The sequence below is a fragment of the Temnothorax americanus genome, unplaced genomic scaffold (assembly GCF_048541705.1).
Source record: "Temnothorax americanus isolate GAGA-0224 unplaced genomic scaffold, ASM4854170v1 Scaffold1, whole genome shotgun sequence".
Taxonomy (NCBI): Eukaryota; Metazoa; Arthropoda; class Insecta; order Hymenoptera; family Formicidae; genus Temnothorax; species Temnothorax americanus.
Genome location: NW_027509230.1, coordinates 5,715,701 through 5,741,246, shown reverse-complemented (window position 1 = coordinate 5,741,246; position 25,546 = coordinate 5,715,701). Strand labels below are relative to the sequence as shown.

The 25,546-nt window shown below is 42.9% G+C and overlaps 1 protein-coding gene across 6 annotated transcripts in view; it reads right to left on the bottom strand.

Annotated features, from left to right (window-relative positions):
• Positions 1-25,546, bottom strand: part of Vg (transcription factor vestigial) — a 45,734-nt gene that overhangs the window by 10,423 nt on the left and 9,765 nt on the right. For 4 of the 6 annotated variants that reach the window (XR_013260293.1, XM_077426738.1, XM_077426768.1 and 1 more), the window contains exon 2: positions 3,774-4,221. Coding sequence is in view for 5 of the 6 variants with exons in the window: in XM_077426738.1 (XP_077282864.1) it covers positions 3,774-4,221 (448 nt within the window). In the remaining variant the exon portion in view is untranslated. The remainder of the gene's footprint in view (positions 1-3,773; positions 4,222-25,546) is intronic. The other 2 variants (XM_077426748.1, XM_077426772.1) reach the window with 1 other exon arrangement.

The window sequence follows — 25,546 nt, the reverse complement described above, 5'->3', positions numbered from 1 at the left end:
AAGAGAGAGAGTGAAAAGTCGCGTTTTAATTTTCCGATGAGATTCTCATCTTGACTCTAGAAAATATCGGAGAGCGATCGGAAGGTTCCTACCGGTTGTTTATGTAACCCTTTCCGAGCGCGCCCGTACGTCTCGGCGCCTCTCCGTCGGAATCTGATCGTAGAACATTTTATTCTTTGCTGCTAAATATCGCGCCATTCTTATTTCTCCCGTTCAGAAGCGTGAGTCGTACGTTTGTTGAAAAAGAAAAAGAAAAACGATTTTCAGGGCAGGCAGCGCCATAAATACTGGTACCAAGCCGATGATCCCTAAGTGATGAATACCACCGATAACTCGTTGTTTCTTTCTCCGCGGGGGGAAGATGTTCTTCTCCCCCGGAAAACGAGTTCCAAGCGGTCGCGCTTCCACCAGAAACCACTCCTAACTAGAGAGAATAAATAACGCTGCTGGCCGGCTAAATCATCGTAGTTTGTAACGGCGGAGTAAATTAGCAGCCGGTATGCCTCTCCTAGCAGATAATCGAAGCGACTTAGCCGAAGATGAAATCGTGTGCGCGCGCGCGGGGAGGGAATTAGAGGGCATAAATCGTGGACCGGCGCGGTCGACCTCGCGCGTTGGTCCACAACCTTCGGGCGCGCGTTTCGATTGGCCGGAGGACGGATTAAAAAACAAAAAGAAGGAAACAGGAAAGAAGAGAGGAATCCAACGTGAGAGAGGACCGCGAGAGGATTGCGGGAGGATACACGACAAGCTTCTGGCTTCAGAGTGGCCGCTTGTAAAACAACCGAGCGGTACCCTTCTGCCTTCCGCCGATTTGATCCCGTGGGAGTCTGCCTGCCGGTTTAGCGAAGCCCTTCGAAATCCGTGGGAACGACACCGAAATATATTTTAATAAAGCTTCGTCAAAAGGAATCCAAATTATTATTGTCACATTTACGTTAATTAATCGCGCAAAGTGATGGTAATATGGAATTAATAATATGTCACGTAATATATCGTGTATATAATAATTATAATGGTAAAAATAGGTATCGTAATAATATAATTTATAGGTTTTATAGTATATAATTAAGCGATATATTATATTATTAACTTAATGTGCAATATAAAAATTTATATGTTACTTATCGTTAAATCACCGTTAGGAGAAAGCCGCTAATCGTGTATATTCGTGGAATAATTTTTCATTAAAGAAATTCTCTGACCCGATGTCGCGATACCTTGCATTTTTATGGAATTACGGTTGTCATATAGACAAACAGACGAACGGACATCTTTTATTATATATAGATTTTGACACGAGAACGACGTTTTACGATGACGGTAGCCTAACCGGTAAATCGACGACGAAATACCGGGTCTTACATAAACGGGCGAGTCATAACGCGTGGAGTTACGATCCTCGATAGTGTGGTATAATAACACCGCGCAATTAATTAATCGCACGAGTCCGAAGTATCTACAAATTAGCTATAAATTAAATTGATTCCTGCCTGTCGGTCGATGATTTTCCGTTAAGTATGTACAAATAGCGGCAATCAGGACTGTATCTCGATCAACAGGTATACCTTTTCTCCTTAATAATACGATATTCGTTAAAATCAAATATGAAAATTGGACGAAAAATGTCATATGCTATCAAAAATTCTACCAAGCTTCTCTCAGAATGAATACAAAATTAATTAGAACTTTGAGAAAAATTTTTCAGTTGGAATCACAGAAATGCATCAACAAAATTAAATATAGAATCTTTAAAGATTAATCGTCATCAGTTTAATATACACAAAATGTTACATTTTTGAAAAGTATAAAGAGCTAATTGAAAAGTATTGTGTATTGTCATGTATTGTCAGTACAAGCATGATCCTTTAATCCTCGAGATAGACAAGGATACGGCTGAGGACTTCGTGGGACCGTTCGCGACCCCTCTCTCCTTTCCCGTCTAGTATCTGCCTCGGTCCCGGTTCGCCCCGACTGTCCTTTATTTATTAACGCAATTAAAGAAACAGAGTGTCGACCGTCTGCAGCCGGCTTTATTCTTTGCCGATGCCGCGACCGAGGAGAGAAAGGGTATCGCTCTATGTGGAGGAGAACGGGGGGGGGAGGAACGAGTAGAAAGGGTTGTCGAAGCCTGGTTCGCCAATAAGTACCCGCGTGTTCCTCAGAACTTCAGAAAACGCCGACATTTTAATCGACGACTTGCGAATCTCGATACCGCTTTCGCAATCGCGTCCACCCTTCGTCCTTAAATAGCAAAATGGACAGCGAAATATTTTCAAGATAACAGGACATATAAATATAATTGGGATAGTATTAGTTTCTTATTATCAATCTGTTAACTATAATCTAATAATTAATTACACTATTTAATAAAATTTAATTTCTTTCTATAAAAATAATACATTTATAATTAAAAATTATTTTGAACCAAATAAGATGTTTCTTATATGCATTTATGAATGCTGGAAACGATGTTGCGAGCCAAATTTCACCAGCATGTCAAGTTTCCGAGATAATTGAGATTTAATGCGTTAAAAATGGTTTTTTCACGATATAAAATTTTTTTTCTAAGAAAAGTTAAGGCATTCTTAAAACGATTAGAAAAGTCATGCATTTATTTTCTTATCTTATTTTCTATAACCATATTACATTTGTATATATCGAATTTATTTAATTACAAGATAAGTATAGTTAGGTATGTATAAGTATACTTCTTCCATTTTGCACACAATTCCAAGAATAACTCTATCTTTCTACGCAACAAAACAATTTTTGTTTGCTTGAAAGCGGAACCCGGCGTATTTTTCCACGCCAATTACTCGAATTCCTTTTTAATTCCGAAAGTAACCCTTTTCTCTTTCTACCCTCTCCTTCTCCATTGAGCCATCCCTTTCTCCTCTTTCCCTCTTTGTTTTCGCAACGTGCGCGTTTAGGCTCAAAGTCGTTCGGTCCTTGTACGTACGTTACCCGGCATTCCGCGGCTAAAACTGTCTCCCGCGATGTCGCCTCTCCACTCCTCGCCCTCCTTTCCCTCACAATGTCTTTCCTCGGCGCTCCTCCACCATCCCTCTTTTCCCGGAGCAGCGAAGCTCTTAATTTACCATTCGTACGAGCACGGTCGCGGGAAGTTAGCGCGCAAGCAGAAGGGGGAGGGCACGACGAGAGTGAGGAAAGAGGGCGGGAGGGAAGGTGGTGAGGCGTAACAATTAGGTCGTGTTGTCTTGAATTCTAAGCAGGCTACTGAACTGATCCTCGGCGTACCGTAGCCGGGATAAATGCGGCCTTAAACGACACCGATATAGACGAGCTTGCCGATCGCTTGCCAAACCCGCTCGCGTGCTGACAATCTTCCCTCCTATCCCTTCGTCCCTGCGGCTCTTCTCTCTTTGCGGCCGGGACGCGTTCCCTTCGCTCTTTTCTCCCCGCTGGCCCTGCCCTGCCCTGCCCTGCCCGCGTTTTAAGTTGGCGCGAGTGCACGAGCGAGCTACAATTGTCACGAGGCTTGTTAGCCTTGTCGCCGCCTAATGGCGTACTTTATTACCCGCCTCGGAAACGTTTCGACGTCGAAACCTTTCGACTTCATTGAGATCGGAAAGAGGGTGGACTCCAAAATTCGAGCACCCCCATTGATACGATGAATAAAACGAATTTCAATCCAATTGGAGTTCACAAGATTACCATATTCATAATTTTTTTAAACAATTACATGTACTTTTTAAATTAATTGCTATATATAAAGAGAGAGAGAGATAATTTTATTTATCAAGTCTTACCCTTTAACTTGTCGTGTGCGAGGGCCCTTTGAAAGTGTTCCTCCACTTCCGACGCCGCGTCGCCTCGATAATGCGTGAACACGACGCAATTCGCGTTAACGTACTGCGCTCTGCTCTCACCGTCGTCGGAGTCCTCGGTGGTGCCGGCACCCACGCCTGCGAGCCGGTGTATTAATACGCAGGTGTTCACGTGACGAGACACACGTTGCTGCAAACCGAGACAATTAATCATCTCACCGTCTGTCGATCTGTCGTCGTCCAACGTTCGCGAGGGTTGCGAGGTGGTGGTTGCGAGGGGTGGTCGCGGTTGCGGCGTTGGCCTTGGGGACGCAGGACTCGGCGCGGACCCTACGGAACCCGCGCTGCTCGGCTGACCTTGAGGGACGCTTCCGCCGGCGCCGCAAAGCTCGATACCGGCTGCTTCCAGGGATCTTTGGTGAACATTCAGCTGCAATGGAAAGCAATTAGTCTCGCATGCAAGATCGTCGATTCTGAGAATCTTAACTTTGTAAAGAATCTTACTTCGAAAGTCGTGATCTATGATTTTTATGAGAGTCTAAGATTTCTCGATTATACATATTATACATACGAAAATTATATACATCTAATAAAGATTTTGCTGACTTTAGGCGACGTGATGATTTAACAAATTACTTTAACTATTTTTATTTAAAAAAACAAGAGAACTTCAGATCGCGATGACTTTTAGTTATGATATTTTTAAATTTCTACAAGGTTACTTTTTAAATTTCAATCTTCTTATGGAGATCGATTGTTATAAAATTCTATCTCTATATTTTTATAATCTTGAGTTTACACTGTAAAATAGTAGCGACAGCTGTCTCTTTGGTGAATTGCAGCGGTTAAATAAAAGTGACAGGTTAAGGTGGATGAACCAACGGATGAACCCTCTGCGAGAGATTTTTCGTTAGGAAGAATCATAATTGCTTCTACGCGAACTTCACACGCGATCGCGCTGTTTATCGGTTAACAAGTTAACGATGCCGGTTAACCGGTTATTCGCTCAGAACTTGGTCAATCGTTAATAATTACCAGTTAACTGGTTTAATTGGTCGGTTGATGTACAGTTTGCATGAAGCATGACAAATTAACCATACAAACGATAATTAAAAAGCAAAAACGGAGAAAAAGCGCTAGTAAAATAGAAAATCCCCACAAATTTTGAATCTTAAATTCCAAGAAATTAAATACTGCAGTAGAATAATCTTTTTTAATCATTTCAAACGCTTCTTTATTAATTCTAACTTTCGATTTCTCTTATAAACGCTTTTGGGATTTTGAATGTTTATGTCTACGAAAATGTCGATCAAATTCCAACAAGTAGTTATACGATAAGTATTTGGCATACGTAACGTATGTACCATCGCAGTTCTAGATTTTCGTCGTACCTATATCGATTTCTCGATCATCTTCTATTCTTTGGCCCGTCCAGCATCCAATTGTCGTCGATCGACGAAATTCTCGAGCGGCAAATCGTGCGAGCCAAGGAGCGTGGCCGACGATCGCATTGCTCGCATGGCGCAGTGATCGTGTTGATGGGAGGACAAGAGAAATACGAGCGCGTAAATACCGGCGCGTTTTAACGGCGATAGCCGGGATTTTCCGCGTGACATCAGGGCCATGCGTTTTCTCGCGCGCTATAAAGAGAATGTCGACGACGGGAACGGTGGCGAACGGCCCATTGATTTCCACGTTGTCCGCGCGCCAGAATTCGACACCGTAGTGGCCCATTAATTCAACCCTTTTGGTCGTCACGCGCTCTTCCGCAACGAACATCGTCCGTGATATAGTTATTACATAATGGCGTAAAAAAAATTGTCCGATTTTTCAGACAACTTTCCTTAGCAAAAATTTGATGAGAATTTTAATTGTAAAGATATTCATAATATTTTTATATATACTATTGGAAGAGCGAATTAAGTTCAAATGGTTAAATAGATCGCATCGAAATCTTGTCTGTTACTTATAATTATTTAACCATTAGACAACTAAATAAAAATAAATTTATATAATTGTTTCGAGCTACCCAACAGTGATTTTATATTAAAATACGTTTCCCAGTTAGTTCCTCGATTCTGCGGGAGCAAAAATGCGTGTCGATGTCCAACAAATCACTGCGAATCGTGCTTCTCCTGCCTACCGGTCGGTGGAGAACGACCGAACGACGAGCCGAGCGTTTCGTTCGCTACCCCGCCTAACCAATTACGTGCATGCATCAGCGGTGCACGGAAATAAGCTGACGGTGATGTATGCGCCGGTCGGCGGCGGCGGAAGGGTGCGCGGGTACGAGAGCGGTGCTGGAGACGATGAAGAGGAGAAAAAAGACGAACGACTACGCCCGCGAGAGAGATGCTATCGTTATCTACGCCAATAAACTCGGGCCCCCGGCCCCGGCCGTTTCATGGTGAAATGCAGTACACATCACCGCCATGATGCACAAAGTGATGACGAGCGATGACCCGGGGGTAGAGGCGTCCGCGTCGTCGAATGAAGGTATATCCGCTTGTCATCGTGGCCTTTGCGACTGCTGATTGGTAGGCGGTTCGCGTCGTTCGCGACGAAAGCTAGAGGAGAGCTTTAAGCTCTCGGCGCAACACATCTACATGCACAACCGTCTTGTGGCGATTTGCTTTGCGCGATTACGTCAGAAGTACCAGCTTGAGAACTATGCGCTTGTGTAATTATTGAAATAGCACACGCAAATAGCATCGCTCCGTTTGGATTGACAATGTGGGTCGACTAAAAATCTATCAATTGAGATCTATCAATTAATGCAAATCCAGAATCAATTCCCAACGTCAGTTTCTATTTTTTCATATTTAGAATTTGATGGTTTTAGAGAATATGGGAGGAAAAAGCAGAAGAAAAAGTTGCCAAGAATATAAGACTATCGACGAGAAGAATACGTATAGAAAAATCGGCGGATTATTATCTCGCGATAAATTTATCGGAGTCTCTCTAACAACTTTTTATTTAACGTCGATGCCCGTTCGATTGCGCCGCGCGAAATTCGCCGCTCGCGAGGTCGAGAGCGCGTAGGAGATTAAATCGAGGAGCAGCGGGTCTTCCATAGATTACCACGGTGGAACATCCAGCGCCGGTTGGCCGCACGACAATGTGGTAATTAATTGAAGCAAGACCGTCCCCGACAGCCTCTCTTCCTCTTTTGCTTTTTCTCTCCTCGCTCTCTAGCCAAGAGAGCTGCTCCGCGGCCTTTCAAAGCATTCCAAAGCGCGAGTCCGCCCGTTCCTCTCCACGGCCACCGCTCGCTGCTTCTTCTTCTTCTTGCCCCCCTCTCGCCCGTCCACCCTCCCCAACCGTCCGTCTCGCCCTTCCTGCCGGTGTCGAGTCATTTCACGAAAGACCCGAGGCCGCATCTTTATTTCTTTCCCTTTTGTCTTATAGATCTCTACAAGGACTACGATATATCGTATGGATCCTAGCTACCACAGATCGTAACTTCTGAGAGATCCTAGGCTTATTAGTTTCGAGAGTCTCTATATTTGAGGTTCGTTGAACTGAGTTTCGTAATGCGGTAGCAAGAGAGAGAGTCCCTAAGCTTATTAAGTAAAGAAAATTAATTAACAATTGTACTAAAATATGACGCACATGACAGTTTCTTCCCTCGAAAATTCATCGGATTAAGAGGAAGAAGAAAAGAAGAAGACAATATAAAAGTATCCCAATTTAAATGAAGGAAAACTTTTTGTGTCTTGCTATAATTTTTAGTTTTATAGAATCCTAAATTCTAACAGTTCTTTAAACCGTTCTTTCTCGAGATTCTTCCAAATTTGATTCCTTTGTATTTTAATTCTCTTAATTATCGGTTTGATAGTTTCTAAGCTTGACAGGCGTTTTATTCCCACGGAATCTCTTCGCGTTCAGTTCTTAAGTCGGACGCCACATTGGCGCAAGCTGACACTATTTATCGCCTCGTGTACGAACAGCCAGCAGCACGCCGAAGCCGGTAACGAGCGGGGTAATCTTTTAGTCAAACCTGGACCGCGCGTACGCGTTTGCATTTATATCGCGAGCCGGCGATATTATTCACGGTGTATCTTCGCGCGTTTACGGCGGAGCGCATTAAACGGATACCGACGCGCGATTCCTCCTTGCGGCGGAATACCCTTATCAGCGGGTGGTGCACCGTTTACTCATTTGTGGACGTCTGGTAGCACTTAGCTGTTATTATGAAGCAGAGTCCAGCGGGAGATAAAGCGGGTGGTACACGCTAAAGCAGACGATTAGCTGGAAATGCGAGGCAGGAATAGCGTACTGACGAACGAGGAAAGGAAGGGAAGAAGAAGAAGAAAGGAAGATTCCCCCGTGGGATCTGGAAAATTAAAATCAAAGATATTGGAAATCTGAAACGACTGGCGTTCAATGAACATGACTCTAATTGTAAGTCGCCCAGCATCCAAGAAGCGTTCAAGAAACCTAAGAGTATAAAAAATGTAAAAGTGTCGAAAAATATAAAAAGGTCGCAAAAAGATTTTTAATATCCGAAGAAATTTATATATCGTGTGCAGAATATGCTGTACATCCCCAAGATAGTTACAAGTAGAATCATAAAGGAAAAATTACTGGTAACGATAACGTAATAAATTTCTTCTCGTTACTTTCGCACAGCGTATCAATGCGCGTCTGTATATAGGATATCCACCGCGGTGACGATCGATCAAATCAGGAATCTCAGGCATCTAGCGACATGGCGTTTATCGCGAGATGCATTTGCAACCGTGGGGACACGGAAAACACCTCGGTGACGCCGAAAAGAAGGTCGCCCAAAGTATCGCAGCGAGGAGGCGTTACACGCGTTTCTGCGTTATCTCCGTGAATGATCGGCCGGCATTTTTCGCATTCGCGTAAAGTGCTAATTGAGACGAGCGATGGCTGAACCTCGAAGGGATCCCACTCCCCCTCTCCCCGGTTGACGCGTGTGCATCTTCACCGACGCAACATTAGCTGATAATGACTGTCCGTGAGAGTCGGCATAAATTGTTCAATTAATTAGTACGAGGCGTAAGTATGATTGAAATGAAGCGTTAGGCCCCGCTTGGAATCCGGCTCTATTTATCGGCTTTACGATTATATGCCATCGAGTAAAATTCACATAGTGTGGGGTTTATTCGGAGGGTGTCGGAATTCCCGTACGATATTTTTCACGTGAATCCGAGACTCTTTTTCTTATCACATTGTTTTCTGCGATTCGATGTAAGCTCTGTCCCATCAAATATATAGTTTAATTAGAATAGATGGTAAACATTTAAAAAATTAAAAAGACAAATGAAATCTATAGAATCTGCAGAGATAAGTATTTAATTGCTAGAGGAACGAGATTTCTTGCTAGAAACTCAAATTTTAGTTAAATCTCTAAAAAAAATGTATTTTTTTTAAAGAAATTTAACGTAAATTGCACAGTAGGATCGACATCTATAGTGATGTCTGGCACGATCTCATTGTAATTTGTCGGCAAGATCGCGGCGTCGTCCACCTGGAAAGATCGCTAATGAACTAAGCTTAAAAGCGAAGGCAGCCCGTTCGCTCGGCGGCGTGGCTTTATCGATAGACGCGATCCCCGCAGTCGGACTCCTCTCATCGTCGCGAAGATAGGAGAATCGCGTCGATGAATGGCCGTGTCTGGCAAACAAATTGCAAGATACGCCACGGCCGCATGGCAGCTTGTTACCGGCTCCTTACTCCGCACCCCTCATCTCGTCCTTCATCCCCTTTCGCCTGGAATAATCTCTTTCAAACCTTTTGGATACCCTTTTTTCCGATCAATCGACAATATAAAATATAAGAAATTAAAATTCTAAATCGCGTATGTGTGTGTGTATATACGAAAGAATAGAAATCTGAAAATTCAAAAGAATTTAACGATATAAAAGAATTAAAATGTAACATCGTAGAGATCATAGTAAACATTGAACAAATTCAATACGCGCGAAGATTTAAGATCTTAGAAATGGACATTCAATTTTTGGCTCCGAGTTTGCAAACAATTTAAAGAGACGCTGGGTGGTTTTAGCGAAACGACGCTGATGAGTACAGCAAGAGTTTCGTATAGCAACAGCGGGTCGCAGCTGGACGTAAATATCGCGTTTTTATTGGACAACGTGCTCGACCGCGAACTTTCAATAAGCTGGCGAGGAGGTACATAATAATAAGCTGGTAATGGTCCTGTTCGGCGAGAGTACAACCCAAGGACGCTGCGGTAGGTAGCCGTCGTTACTGAACACCGTATCGGATCAGGTCTGATAAGAGAGCGCTAAAAGCGCCTCGCGTTGCCGCCGCATCTCGGAGCCTTCTCACCGTTTCTGGTATCTTCTTTTTTCTTACCGGAGGTCGACCTTCGACTCGGTGTTACTCACGTTTTTATCTATCCCGGAATCGCGACGCAGCAGCTGAGAGCAGTTCTTAAACGAGAGCTTTTAAGCGAGGTCGTATACGAAACGGAAACAAATCCATTAATCTTCATTGTCCTAAAAAGTTTAGATAAAACTCTTAACTTCGATTCAATTACAACGAAGGATAATAAATCTTGACTCAACGTGTGTTACGAAAGATGACCGCGACGTGACTTCCTTCTCGCATTGTTCGACAAACGATGTGTATTTTTTAAATTAATCGACGATAGCTCTGATTATTGCGTTTTCGGAAGAGATGCAAGTAATTTTCGCTCAGACGCGTGGCCACGGTGTGGCAAGGTTCTGAAAAAATTACGCCGAGGAATTACGACTATCCGCGGATAATAAACTTGCGGGATACTAAGATGTAACCGTTCAGATTTCACGAATAATTCTCGTCGATCGTGTCGGCACTCGCGTTTTTCTGATTCATTATAGCGGCGAGCGAGCCGGCACCGGAGATCGAGGAACGCGATCCACAGGCTGCGCGGCTCGATTAATATTGAACGCTCGACGGCGACGACGACGGCGCGAGGCTACTACCAATCGACCGATCCTAACTTTTCTCGCATAACTCGGAAACTTCTTCACTGCATGCTCTGCGGATCAATCATTTTTTTCCGTGCATCCCATTGCCCCCGATGCAAAGATATTGGGAACGCTCGCTCGACTCCGTCTTGATATATCGAGGTCTCTTATTGCCGCGAAATGTAGAGAATTCTCTAATAGCTAACTATACGTGTCTTTACAAATCTCGTCATTGTCGGAGCAGCGTTTTTCTCAAAGAGAAACATTTCAGAAGAATCTAATAGCATATAATGTACACATTGAAATCTCTGGGAAACTTTGATCATTTTTTTTTCGTTGCAATTCTACTTTCAATGATTTCTTTCAATGATTCCACTTTCCCTGATATCGAAGGTAAACTATGGTTACCAAGAGTACCAGGACAAAGTTTATCATTAGTACTTTTAGATGTCCATGTCTCAATGCGGAATGCGTGTCGCTGAAAGCGGGCGCGTGCGCGCGGAATAGCGGACACGGGGCGTAGAAATGCGCGTGTCGCAAAGAATGGCGATCCTAGACTAAAAACAGAACAGCGCCAAGGAATGTAACGCATTGCGGCACACCTTGCCGCCGGCAGCTGACGGCGAAGTACCCCGGCACGGCTCGCACGGCTCGATGGACTTACGACTCGATCGTCATGTGACGCGCGCGTGAGATATGGCAAAGTCGCGCCGATAATTGTCGCATATCCCGACAATTCCGACGACTACCTTGTCGGCCGTTGTAACGTGTTACTTTCCACAAAATTCCTCACAGCGGACTTGCAGCGACGAGTCGAAGCGTTGAAGGATTCAAGTCATTAGATTCTCATCACTTAAGTTCGACCGACTATATAGCTTCGTAGAGACTGTCATGTTTATTTCCATGTTAAATTTGCAAAGTATATTGAAACAATGGGTTTTTGCTTAAGTATATAATTAATTTTATTCTTGTTAGATTTGTCCTTAAATAAATATCTAAAAATTTTGTTAATTTTACGCACATACGTGTAATTTGCCTAAACTAAAGTTTACCGTTACGTTCTGCACATAGTAGGTACGCCAATGTGTGACAATGTAAAGGCAACTAGAGAGCTTGAGAAACCTGCGCCAAGTAATGGCGTCCAGTTGCCAATCATAAATAACAGCAGGTCGCGTGGCTTCCGCGATTCTACGAAGCGTCGCCGCCGATTTCGCTGCATAAAGGCGCGGCGTGCGAGGAGCGGTGATTAATTTTCGCGGACACAAATCACGCTCACCAAGATCACGCACACACCGATCGGTCGAACGATCGATCGACTGATTACTGGTGAGGTAGAACGAAGGTAGCTGGCCATTGGTGCCGACAACCCGAAGCCGATGTTTGCGCAAATGTTAAGTGACGTATTTTATATTTTTAACTTTTAGTTTAATTTATTATCGTCACGTTTTAATATTCAAAATGTTTAACAAAATTATTATTGCAGTAGAAATTATATTTTGAGCTTTAATAATAAGTCATAAAAAATTATTTATATAATTGTTACATACATATAAAATATTGTTATTATATTTTCTATATTTATTTGGTTTATAATTTCATGAAAGAAATAAATTATTTATTGTTAAATGTGCTGATATTAAATATCCATTAGATGTTACAAACCGTGTCCATTTCGACGTCAAAAATTTTATCTAAAAAATTCCGTTATTCATCTCGCAAAAATTTTTATTCGTCGACGCCTATGCTTCAGAAGGGAAAGAAAAAAGGCAAAAGGCGTCTCAATGGCGACACGAGCCCGCTCCGTGGAAACTGGCTCTCGAGGAAAACCTCATTCAATTCAATTCTAATGCCGCTGCCACCGCGACAGAGCCGAGCACTCGAGATCGAGATCGCGGTCGGGAAGCTATTGCCCGGCATTTACGACCGTTCCGAATGATGAGAGTATTCTCACTACGTAAAGATTAACGACGAATTGTGACTTTCCCAAAGAAATTAGATTCTGAGAAGCCGGGAAACGTTTATAGATAAAATCCGCGGAACACGTACGAGGTATGTAATAATTCAAATGTAAAATCCAATTCAAAGAATCTTGAATTTTAGAAAAAATAATTCTCGGAGAAATAGCTTCTAATAAAAACATTTATGAAGTTTGGTGCATCATTCCGGATAGCTCTCATCAAATTTGTCATTTTCAAAGTGAACCCCATCGAGTGTGTTCGGTGTTGGCGGCGCGTCTCTCTCATGTCGCTTCTATTGAAATTAACGTACATACATTCATTACACCCAGCACCGCGCCGCCGGCCAACAACATTGAGGCTCGTCGACGTATTAGCGGATTTTGCGGAATGCTTATGATTTTACGAGCCTCTTTAATATGCGTTTAGCTTCCGCCGGTAGCTCGGGCTCGCGATGCCTCCGGCTCCTTCTCTCTCATCTCGACTATCTTCACCGACCGCTGCCGCCTCCTCGGCATGCTTATATGTACGACATTTTCTGCTTAACCTTTGAACTCTCGCGGCCGTCTCGAGCCCGAAGCGGCAAGTGCATTCCAGCCAGAAGCGGCGATGGTTGAAAAATTCGATCCACGGGCCCGGAAACATCTATATCGATCCGGGACGGAAAAGAGAGACTGCAATCGTAGCAGCAGCCGTTGGAGGCGTAGATGCGAAAAGAGATATTATAGAGAAGAATATATCTGAGATTTATTTAAAAAATTTTTAGATTCGTAAATTCTCGTCTTAGATTATTATAATTATATCAAACATGCGAGTTTTTAACTTTTTCAATATATTCATATTTAAAAATATGCAGAGAATATGAAAAATTCATAATCTGATTTGTTTCTCTGAAATGACTTGTTTTCTTAAAATTCAAAGTATAGATAGTGTTTAAAGCTGAATGCACATTAATTTCTCGTTTATAGTAATATGTAGGCGATCATGGTCCACCAAAAGGAATTGTAGACCAAATGCCGAGACTTTTCGCGGATCATTTTTCACTCTCATAATCGCTCGTCTCATCTCGGCACTCGTGACATTGCACTAGCTGACAGTGACGAATCGACAGTCCTCGAGTCAATCCTTGAGTCATCGGGCAGTGCCAGTGTCTCTCTGCCCGGCGCGTCTCGTGACTAATGAAAATGTCCCGCTGGATCGGAAATGAAATAAGAGAACCATTCGCGAATTATCTTTCGCGCGATTGCACATCGATTAACGATTAGCGATGCATCCAGATAAATTTACTGGATAACAACCGGTTTACCAAATAAAAAATAAAATAAAATTGAATATAATGAATATTATGCTCGATTCTCAAACAGAAAAATGTCTTTCTTATAACGATAAGAGCATTTACTTAATTAACAACAAAATAACAAACTTTTCGGTATCTAAAATTATTTTAAATATTGCATTTTACAAAGAAAAAGTCAGTATTCGAAAATAATGTTAAAATAAAGCATATTAATGCTTATATATCTTTAAATTGTCTCTCAGAAGATTAAACTTTCGTCATTTTTTGGATAAACAAACAATTGCGGAAACTATTGTTTCAATTCAAAAGAAATGGACATTTCCGAGTATGCGTCAGTTCGACAAGCGCATCCCACATTGTTACCAGAGAGATTTATGTTCCGTGCACAAATGATTCCGTCAAAAACGCGTGTAGACGTCCGGCGGCATCGCGGCGCGGCCGCCATGCTTCTTGAAGCGCGCAGACGCGACGCGGTAATTGCGAGGCATAATTGCACGGCCCCCTTTGTTTCTTCAATTGCTCGTCTAGACTGACGGTCGGCGTGTGTGGGTGAAAAGAACAAAATGTCTCGACGGAAAGAAAAAAACGTGATATACGGCCGGCAGAAATTTATGATAGAGCATTTTTTAATAAAATTAATTCTTTCTCTCTTTCCTTTTTCAACTGAACGATATTATTTTAAATTAGAAAATTGCCGGGAATGTTATCTATAATTTATCTATACGAAAAGTTTATGAATTTCAAACCCGTTCTTTTATAATCTCATTCGAATACCGCAATTTAGCAACTTCGCATTGTTATCGATTATCCATTTTGAAACATTAATAAGGGACTGTTTGAAATATCAGAGAGAAATTTCAATCGGCATTCAACACGGTGTTCATTTTTATCCGGCGTACAATTTGCTGGAAACAATTTATTTAACCGATAACTATCGCCATTCGTTAATAACTTTTCAGGTTTCCGTGAAGCCCCAGCTCTTCTTGGATTCTTGGAATCCTAGCTCTTTAGAACCTTAGATCCACGACTTGTTGAGTCCTTGAATTCTCTCGGATCATCGTATCCTAACGTGCGCGGTAACTCAATGAGTTAATTTCCGATCAATTAACAGTGAATTCTGTGTTTGCGCAGGTACTTAGGTAAGAATTTCAATTAGTGGACGAGGGAGGCGGAAAGGAAGAGGCGGGAGAGGGCACGATCGAAGACTAAGACAATTAACGGAGAGTTCGCCGAACAGGGTCGCGCTTCCGGGTTTTAACGAATCAACTACGGATTAATCGGGCTCGCGATTTTCTTTGCACGTGCGGTTTCTTTCTTTCGATCCGGGAGCGTCACACGAGAGCTCGCTCGCATTAACGATAATTGAACCATCGCTGCCTCTCTAATTGCATTCGTTACGAGATATGTCGAGGTACTTTCATACAGTGCGAGAGTTATATGCACTTTTCGTATCCGCTCGATTTTTTATCCACGGACATAAATATATTTCCTATAACAGATGAAAATTCTCTTTTCTCATTTCTTGCTGCTTCAATTATCATTAGAGTGAAAGAAGATTATGAAAATTAACATATTTTTAAATACGAATAATATTGATTTATCCGTTTATTTTCTTGCATTAGAAGATGGCTAGAATTAACAGAGTCTGCAGCAGTGTATTTTCTTATACGCTTCTCGGCGCGCGAACAGTAAGCCACTTCTACGCGCGGCAAGGGTAAAGAATACGCGGAGGAAAGGGTGCTTTGTGGTAAGTTTTTCGGCTCTACGGCGAAAATGGGGAAATTGGCTGGTTGATGAAGCGCGAGCGGAGGAAAGTTTATGAGAACCCGGCAAGAAGAGAACGGGTGGCTAATTTTTAAACAAAGCCTAATTTCCGTAACTTCATAGCATAGTCTCGCGGTGGTTATTACTTGCCGGGATAATAAATGATTATTACGCCGTCGGGGGAGGAAAGGGCAAGATAGGGGGAGGGGCCGTGGGGAATTTCTACGAAGGTGGGTGAATCGCTTTGATGTTTCGTCGCTCGAGTGGAAGCAAGCCAAGCGACAAACTCTTCGATATTCGGACGATGAAGAGCACTTTCCCCCGTCCCGGGGAAAGTCGAGAGACGAGAGACCGCGGCGAGAGAATGGTTGTTGGACTCCATCCCCATCCACCCTTTAACAGTTGGTTATCCCTTCCGTAATTTCTTCGCGGTGGAACTTTCGTAATACGCATCGGCATGGCACATCGCCGCTCGTCGTATATACACTCTCTCTCTCGCTGTTTTTATAATACCTACCGTTCTCCCGCTTACGGGATTTCGTTCCCAAAATACACGGATCCCCGCGTATCCCGGTCTTTCTCTTTTTTTCGCCCTCCTCCGCGCCGACAGGTCGTCAATGAAATAACTGCGAGCGGTGCCGCGAGACACGCGAAATTGATGAAAGTATGCGCGCCGCGCGCATTCCGCTCGCGTTTGCCGTCGAGCGGAGCGGAGCGGACTACGCGCGCGAGCGCCTACGACGACGACGACGACGACGATCCTCCTGATGCTCTCTTTCTATCTCTTCCTCTGTTCTTTATTAATGAGGGAACATTCCCGGCGAGATTCGCGTCCCCGCTCGCGGCCGGACGGCGCGGGTTCGCGCGCGAACGAAGACGCGAGGAATCTCGCGCGCGGAAATCAACACGCTCGCGCCGAATGAATGAAAAACAGATGCGCGCGAGAACTCAAAATCCGTCCCTCGTCCTTTGATCCTGAATGGGGAAGAAGAGGGCAGGGGGCGAGACCGGCAGTAGGCTCCCCCCGGCGCATTTTAATGTCGACGGCTTTCGGATACATCTAATTACGAAGCGCATTGCGGTTTCACGAGCTATTCGCGTCAACCAGAATCTGCATCGATCATGTCCGGCAAGCCGCTAATAAAGCCGAATGCCGGCCAAGTATTTTGTCAAGAGGTTGACATGCACGTCGCGCGCATCCGTGTTAATTCACACTCTCATTGCATAAAGACATTCGAATCAAATCCTATGATCTTAACCGCGTTGGCACGCGAATCTCTTCTCGATCAAGAATATTCCAAGAATCAAAAATCAAGAGCACTCCCAGATTAATTCAATTAAAGAACATCGGGATTTTCGATAAGTTAGAGTCTGCATATAATTTATATTTATTTAAAATTTCGCCTTCTAAAAAGTCCAAGCGAAAGTCGATGCCATTCGCTTCTCTCGCACTTAACTTCAGAAGTAAAGGGTCAAAGTTCCACGGCAAGAGACTCGACACTTCATCTTCCCGAAAGACAAACTGGAAGGTGGAAAGCGAGGACGTTGAAGAGCTACAGGAGAGAAAGAGAGAGCAAGCGCAGTTTGGGCCTTCGAGCCCTGCTGCGCGAAGATGTAGGGATAAGGGGATATAAATGGGTCCTGGTCGCGGTCTGAGGGCAAATATAGACCGGCGTAGGACATCGGGAAAGGATTCCCGACGGGCCGAACGGGACCGAATAGCACCGGTATGGAAATGCGATCGGCCTTTAAACGTCGAACCGCGCACAGCTATGTTAATTCCCGCGCGTGTTAGCCGAGGTGTAACTTCTGTTTATCTTCGTATCGGCCCCCAGCCAGATTTAACGAATACGAACGGACCACCTGCGAGACACGAGAAAGCCAACAGCACTATTCCCGCTAAAATCGCGTAATTCTCCGTTCATCTATAGTTCGACCAAGCGTTTTATTTGAGAAAGAATTAGGAAATCTCTATTAATGGCCCGCAAAGAAAACAGAAAATGATCCGTTAAAACAAAGATAAATAGATTTCAATAAATATCAATAAATATCAATAGATTGACACTTAGTTCTCTAATGAAAAAAAAAAGATTTTAAAATCGACCTTCCGCAAGGAAATGTAAAATAAATACGATAGAAATTCAAATATTTATTAATTGTTTTCTTAGATCTCCTTACTTTTGTTCGACATACCAAAATTATATCTAAAATATTTAATAAAATTTTATTATGTGTCTCGAACACGTAAGTGTATTATATGTATATGTGACATATGAAAAATGCGAGTTTATTTGATTCTTCGCACACGTGCTCATTCATGCGGCGTGCGTGGCAAATCTCGCCTACCGATCTGATCCAATGTGATGGATTCACTTCGCTTCGCGTGTGCAATGGAAAGGCGAGTGATGGCTACGAGCGTCAGCTAAGAACGGAAAACGAATACACGACTATCCTCTTTTTTCTCGCGCGCGCGCCTCCCCGGTACATGGCCCGGATGAAGTATAACTTATGGCAAAACGAGCGGGCTCTTCTTGTAAAGCAGATACAGCTAAGAGCCGACATTAATGATCCCATTTGTATGCCGCGTGGCGAGTGTACTTTGCGATAATACGAGGTCGCCGAAACGCGTGAGATCTCGCACAGAGTCGAAATTTCGCGTGGAGCTTTTTGTAATTAACCAATGTAATTATTTATCCGTTGTCATTCAAAGCGAGACCGTCTTGTCTTTATCACTTAATTTCACTGTCTCAAGTTTTGAGGATTCACGTCTGAGAACGTAAGTTTCACGAGCGTGGATTTCGAGGAGTATGAGACCCCTTAATGGAGTCGAGAACACAAAAATGGAATTTTCGAGAGCGAGAATCTGAAAGATTCAATCGGAAGTGAAAAGAATCCCGGTACTTGAAATGCTGATAATCTAAAGAATCCATGAGCCTCTAAAGAATTCATATGTTTCGCGGAGGCATATATATCTTTTGCGGAAGTATCGACAAATTGCAAAGTTTCCCGTAAGACTTAATATTATAAAACGGCATTCCTCCGCATAAAATAGTCAAAAGTGATGTATGTTACAATGTACGTCGAGGCCCGTAACGGATTTATTAAGAGAACGTAAAAAATGAAAATGCCTCGCGGAGTAGGCAGCTGCTGCGACTATTTGAAAGGAATTTCGAGATTAGAGGAGAGATGCCGTCGTGGCCGATGAATCATTCCGGGCACGCGATTTCTGGCATTCAAAGGAGGCGTTAAGTGATTAAACGACCAGTTGTCATCGGTGACATTAACATATTACGTGCACCGTAGCCAGAGTTAATGTCTTGTATCCATCCAAACCGTTTGCGCGTCGCGCGGAAAAAAATTATATATGACAGAGGCGACGGTTCTTCAAGAAAGCGTTGAAGTGACCGTCAGTGAAAAGAAAAGGAGGTCTTGGCGTGATAAAAAGCGTTGTTGAACCAGTAGACATGTTTAGGCGACTGGATACGTCTTGATAAATAACTTTCTAGCTAAATGAGAAGTACTTGACGCAATGGTTATACGGTAAATTGTTACAAAATTCTGACGACAAACAAGAATGTACAAGAAAACGTTCTTTTTTTTCATACAGAAAAAGTCAACAAGAACTATATATGTAGCATATAAATGTAAAAAATTTTATTTCAACAAGACGTGATCTAAATTCACGAATATACATATGGTCGAGAAAGAAAAGTTTCAAATTAATACACAGTATGTTGAGATGAAGAGAGAGAGAGAGAGAGAGAGAGAGAGAGAGAGAGAGAGAGAGAGAGAGAGAGAGAGAGAGAGAGAGAGAGAGAGAGAGAGAGAGTAAGTTTGTAACAAGGTTCGGACTTAATTTGATGAGAAGCACGGTATGTGTAGCGTAAAGTGAGTTAATATAAAGGTTCTCCTTCTATGAGGTGCGAACGCTTCTCTAGTTTCTCCAGGATAACACAGACGCCGCGATGCGTGCAATTAAGGGCATATGCGAGAGGATCTTGGGAACTTGTGATCACAGAACGCGCCTCACAAAGCTATCTACTGAAAGCTCACTCAAACTCATAGAGATACATTAAGAAAATTTTAGGTGAGAAAATATTGTGAGAGAATCTAATGAGAAACTGCTATGAGAAATTGCTCATAGAGCTGCTGCGATATGAATTTTTTGTAATACAGTGATTGTCTGTACAAATGCCATTTTAAAAGGAAATGTTTGAAGCAATATTTTATGAAAAAAATTTCAAGTTGAAACAAATAATGTCTTATCAAATTCAGAATTAAAAAGTGTATTACGAATGAAGCATACTTGAGTAAATTCATAAAATTAAGTTAATTTATTGGACACTTGGAACATTGCATTTATAGAAGAGATATCCAAATTAATTATTACATACTCGAGATAAAAATATCGAGATCCGTGCGTGGCCAAAGCCAAATAATGAACGAGCGATGGAGAAATACTGGCGACATCAAATGCAAACACATTGCATAACGCAAAATAGAAATTCGGTAAGATAATTATGATAATCGTATAGTAACTCTTGAATTTTATATCTGACGAGATAGCACTCTGATTGCTTGATGTCCCGAGAGTCCTTAACAGATGAACAAACACGCGAAAAGAGCTATCGGTTTCGCTTTCCATTTGATGATAGAATTAAATCAACCCATATTTTTACAATTGTCAAATTAAGACAATGCAAGTAAAACAAAATCACACGTTCTTTGCAAAAAATAATAAATGACAAAAAAGCTTTAAGTCCTTTGAATTACGGCTAAAAAGATTGTTTCGATAAACCTATTTGCATATTAACTCGGATGCCACTGTTGAAAAAATTATTTTTATCGATAAATATTTCTAAATATAATAAAATGATGTTTATAATTATGACATCCAAAAACGAAAATCTGAAGATACGGTTATAACTATTAATCACAAATTCGTACAATCTTTAGTTGAAAATTCAGCGTAAGCTTTTGCCTCATCGATCTTATCCATTTATGAGTATAAAGGAAACGAGGTGACAGCCCATCTCCCAAAAGTGATTTATGTCGACATGACTACTTACCGGCTAACTTATGGTGTTTACCGATTCAATTAGGGAATACAACCGGCGGCCCCGTAAAACGAGATACATTTGGTTCAGCATTAATTTACGGAAACGGCCCGCTGTCATAACAAAACTATAATAGACCTTCGGTCGGGTGGCACGCCGCCAGGTTTTAGTGGCCGTATAAAATGCGCCGGAATGTTTACCCACCACATTGTCCTCGACCACATCGTAAATTAAATTCTCGAATCATTTTAATCGTAATCTCGCGTGTCTTAATCGCGTATCGCGAAAGGTTGCATACGAAATCATCCCTTCTCGAAGTAAGTATACATATTATTATGCGCAACTTGTAAATGCCCGATAATCATATCGATAAAATTATTATGTAACAAGTCGTAATAACATCTGCATGCTGTCTTAATAAATCGGCGTCAAGTATTCCTGAATATTGATAAGCCACTAATAAAGTGTTATTAATGGAGCATGTAATATATCTTTTAATGTGAAAATTAACATCCGTAGTTATTTCAACGACGTTCTGTAATATCGCACTCAATCTATCCTCACAACTACAGGTGCTCCATTGTTCCCTGCAAACTTCGTAGCTCTCATTTGTAGCTTGAAACAAAATGTTGTTTGTTAGCTTAAGCTGACAGAGCTTTAGAGAACGTCGCGAAAAACGAACTAAATGTCGGCAAGCACGCGGCGTTTTTGTAGCTAAGACAATGTCTGGGTATTCTTCCTTCAGACGACGAGACCGAGACGTCGAACAACGCGTCGCCTCTATATTTACATGCCCCAAAGTCAGTGGCCCGCTCAAGTGATTCATCACGGAAACAGATGCTGAGAGAGATCCTAGATTCCAATGTTAAATTTTTTGATCGATCCTGGCTCGCGTGAGCTCGAAGGAAACTAAGTTTTCTGAATCTTCCCTGAATCTCTCTTGCATCCTAAGCTTTTAGGATGATAGAATCAAATTTTAACTTGCTTGCACGTACCCTTTCATTAGATTATAAATGATTTACTAGTCTGAAAAATTTCTTGAACTGAAATGATCGATAGTTCTCACTACACGATGAGGACAAAAAGTAAGCGGCAATCGGGCAAAAATATTTTTGCTGGGCTAAACGTTCATCGGATGAAAAGTCTGTGGCACACACGAGGACAGCAGCTGGTCGACGATGCGACAAATCATACCCTATTGGACAGCCTGCATGTCGACGTCCCGCGCAAAACCAAGCGAGCACGTGCAAGCCGAACCCTGCAATGTGACCGGTGATGAATCCCTAAACACACTCTCTCTCTCTTTCTTACTTTCTCGCAAATCCTTTGAACGAATCGTCCGCAAATTTATGAGGCGCCGTTCTAATCTTACGCTTATCTACTTAAACAGCCGGAATATCTCGGTATTACACATCGTCGAAAATTCTCTAAACATATATACAAAAAGCATGTATGGAGTGTTCCACGCTACTTGGAAATTGTACAATGACAAAATTCGGCAAATTTGAAGACCGTTTAAATTAACGAATACTTGTCGAGCAGCTAAAATCGCGAGCCTCTCGTGAATAAACGGACACCGCATTTCGATCGTTGAATTCGAATCCTGCGCAGAGAATGAAAAGCGATTAATTAGAAATTGTTCGGTATCAGATATTTAAACGAGTGATCGAGTTGCCGACGAGCGACACAATCGTCGGTATCTCTTTGATATATCAGCTGGTTCCGACCGGACCAGTTCTGCTTGCCGTCCAGGCCAAATAATATCTGACCCAACGCGTGTCACATGGTGGCCAGCAGTCGGGAAGAACCGGCAAAATGCCTGTCGATACACTGGACGATCGAGGAACCAGTTCGATCACTCTTTTTTACCGTTTCGCATATATAAGATATTTTGACGAAGAATTAGATCTAGAATCTTGTCATATTATTCTTATTAAAGATACATATGGTCCAAATATTTAAGAATGCAAAACTTTGTAATAAAAATTACGACTTTAAGAAGTATAAATCTACAAAACCAGTTATATTCAGTGTTTCCATCCAGATTTTCAACTTAAACCTTGAGTGGTCGTGTTGTTAAATGGAACGTTTGCGCGATCGTATGAATGACATCTGTCACCCATTTTTAAAGAGAAATTAAAATATAAAGACATATGTTGTGAATATATATTTAAAATTAACATTAAAATAAATTTAAAAATTGCAGATTTGTGCACGTGGATGACTAACATCATCCGCGCGACTGTTCTTGGGTTAACACAAAAATCAGTTCCAAGCTCTTGAAAAGAGAACCCTTCTACAGATTCTCACCTTTCCCAGGGGACGCGCGGTATATTAGTTTCCCCAAATGCGGCAAGTTAATACAATCACATTAGCATCCTGTTATAAATGAAACTGCCCACCTAGAAAGAGAAGAGGAGAAGTGCCGTGAAACAGAGTTTGCGTCGGCGAGCGAAAATAGACAACTCGCCGACACAGGCAGGCGGCATCGAGAGAAGTAAAAGGGGGAAATCCTCGAGAGGGGCGAGAGGGCTCCGCGGGGTTAAACAGCTGGTATTTCAGTAATGGAGCCTTATCGCCGGAGCTACTGCAGAAGTCCGAGTTCTCGTACGCCGACGACGGCGACAAAGTCGGCGGCTCGGATCGGCGACTCGGATATTCGAAGTCCAGTCTCCTGGGAGTCAAGTCGAGTCGAGTCGAGTCGAGTCGACGGCGTTTATTAATTCGCCACTTACCGCGCATACCCGCGGCTCGTTTCTTCCGATAGAGATGAGGAATTGGTCGCGTTTATTCGCAAATATACATATACCGGCCATACCATCGCAACGCGATTAACTGGGGACCCGACATGCCGCTAACAACAATAACGATTTGAATTTTTATGCGTCATGTTTTATCTCTCGATGGCCGTCGGATGCGCTTAATGTTCGACTACTATACTCGCGAGTCCTAAAAAAACGATAACATTTTTATACGATTGTGTTTTTTGCAGCGTAATAAATATTTTCCATTATTTCTGCTCCTAATAGATACTATTGCACAGTCGCAAAGGTGATAGATCTCAGATCTCAGGCGGGTCCTTAGATCTTCAGAGCTAACAGGCACCCAGACGATGATGTCATCGTTTCATCCCAAACACGCGGGATGAAATCAAGAATCGCGCTTTAAGTTATAACAACGTACTCGGAGAGATACCCAGCGTCTGGATTCCACACTTCTGGCTTGCCTGGCAGTTAATCTCGCGGCGATGCGTGTTTCGGCGGGATTACCGGGCGGTCGCTTGTCGTAATTGCGTTTAAATATACTCGAGGGGTAGTCGCGAAAGTCGCGCGCGCGCGCGCGAGGTAGAGTTCGCGGGTACGAGGACACGCGGAGGTGCATCAGCGGCGTGATTTGTGGCTTCGGCTTCGTAACAAATAGACGCGCGGGCATTTTCTCGGACACCGGGTGCGCAAAGTGAACAAAGACAAATGGCCACGCCGCGCGACGCACGTGACTAACGACGAGCGGGCTGATAGCTGACGCGGGATTTTTTTCTGCAAAAGATTCGATCGCCACCGATCCTTCACCCTGATGAACTGATATCTCGCGGGATAAGGGTTTTAAGTTCTTCGCCGTTTCGCAAATACGACTAGGTCGAACGAGCAGAATTCGGTCGCGATTCCAGGATCGCAATTTGAAAAGTCGAGACACGATGTGATCTTTCCGTTCCTCGCGGCGGTATTTATTTATTCTTCATTTTTTTCCCTTCAAGGCATCTAGAGATTCTAGAATCCAAGGATGCGAACAGCCGTGGAATCGAGGTTACGAGGATACGATACGAGATCGGCAAGATCGGAAGATTTCCAGGGTCTCTGGATGTTTTTTTTTTGCTGTCGCAACCAGCGGCCGCGAGTTCGTCCATGGACGAATGTCCATCTGTCCGCGCGCGATCTGCAATTCAATGCAACCGCCTCGAGCAGAAACGCATCCGCGCTTTCTGACGAGGAAGGCACCACACTCCGACGACGGCACAAAAGAAACGGCTGCCGCTTCCACGCGCGACACTTCCTTCTGCCCATGCTCGTCTCTTCCGCCTCCCTGTTCGCTCTTAACGCTAACAAGAAGTATTAAAAGTTTTAATTGATAACTTTAGCTATCCTCAGACAAAAAAAATCTTACATCCACTAATCGCTAATATCGCTACGATAGATTGCACTATTAATGCCTATTATTGCATTCTATGTTTTTATAACGATAAAAAAAATTTTTTTATGTTGGATACAAGTGTTGCGTGAACACAAAATTCTATGATACGATTTAAGAATCATTCTGTCCGAATATGTTACATATCAGAGTGAGGAATGTCTGTATCCCAGGAAACAGACAGTATTCGCGAGCGATTACGACAGAATCATCACCATTCCGGGTCTTTGGGCAGTCGTTTCAGGCCTTATACCAGGAGCGACCGATCGCTTTTTGCCCGATGATTGTCCACCGGCGTGTTGTCTTTACCTGGCACTCGTGGCACCCGATTCCCGATACCCGGGACGCCGTTTTATCTCAGCCACGCGGTCGCCGATCTCCGCTCTGCCGCTGCCGCGCTGCCGCCGCCGGGTCACGTATTAATTTTTTCGTTTAAACCGGTAAGGCGAGTTCACCTCGATTTCGCGACGATTCGGTGAAAGTTTTGCGCGTCCCTTTTTAGCAGTGGCTGTGCCACTGCGACACTGACCACCGTCGCCGCGAAGGATAATGTTCT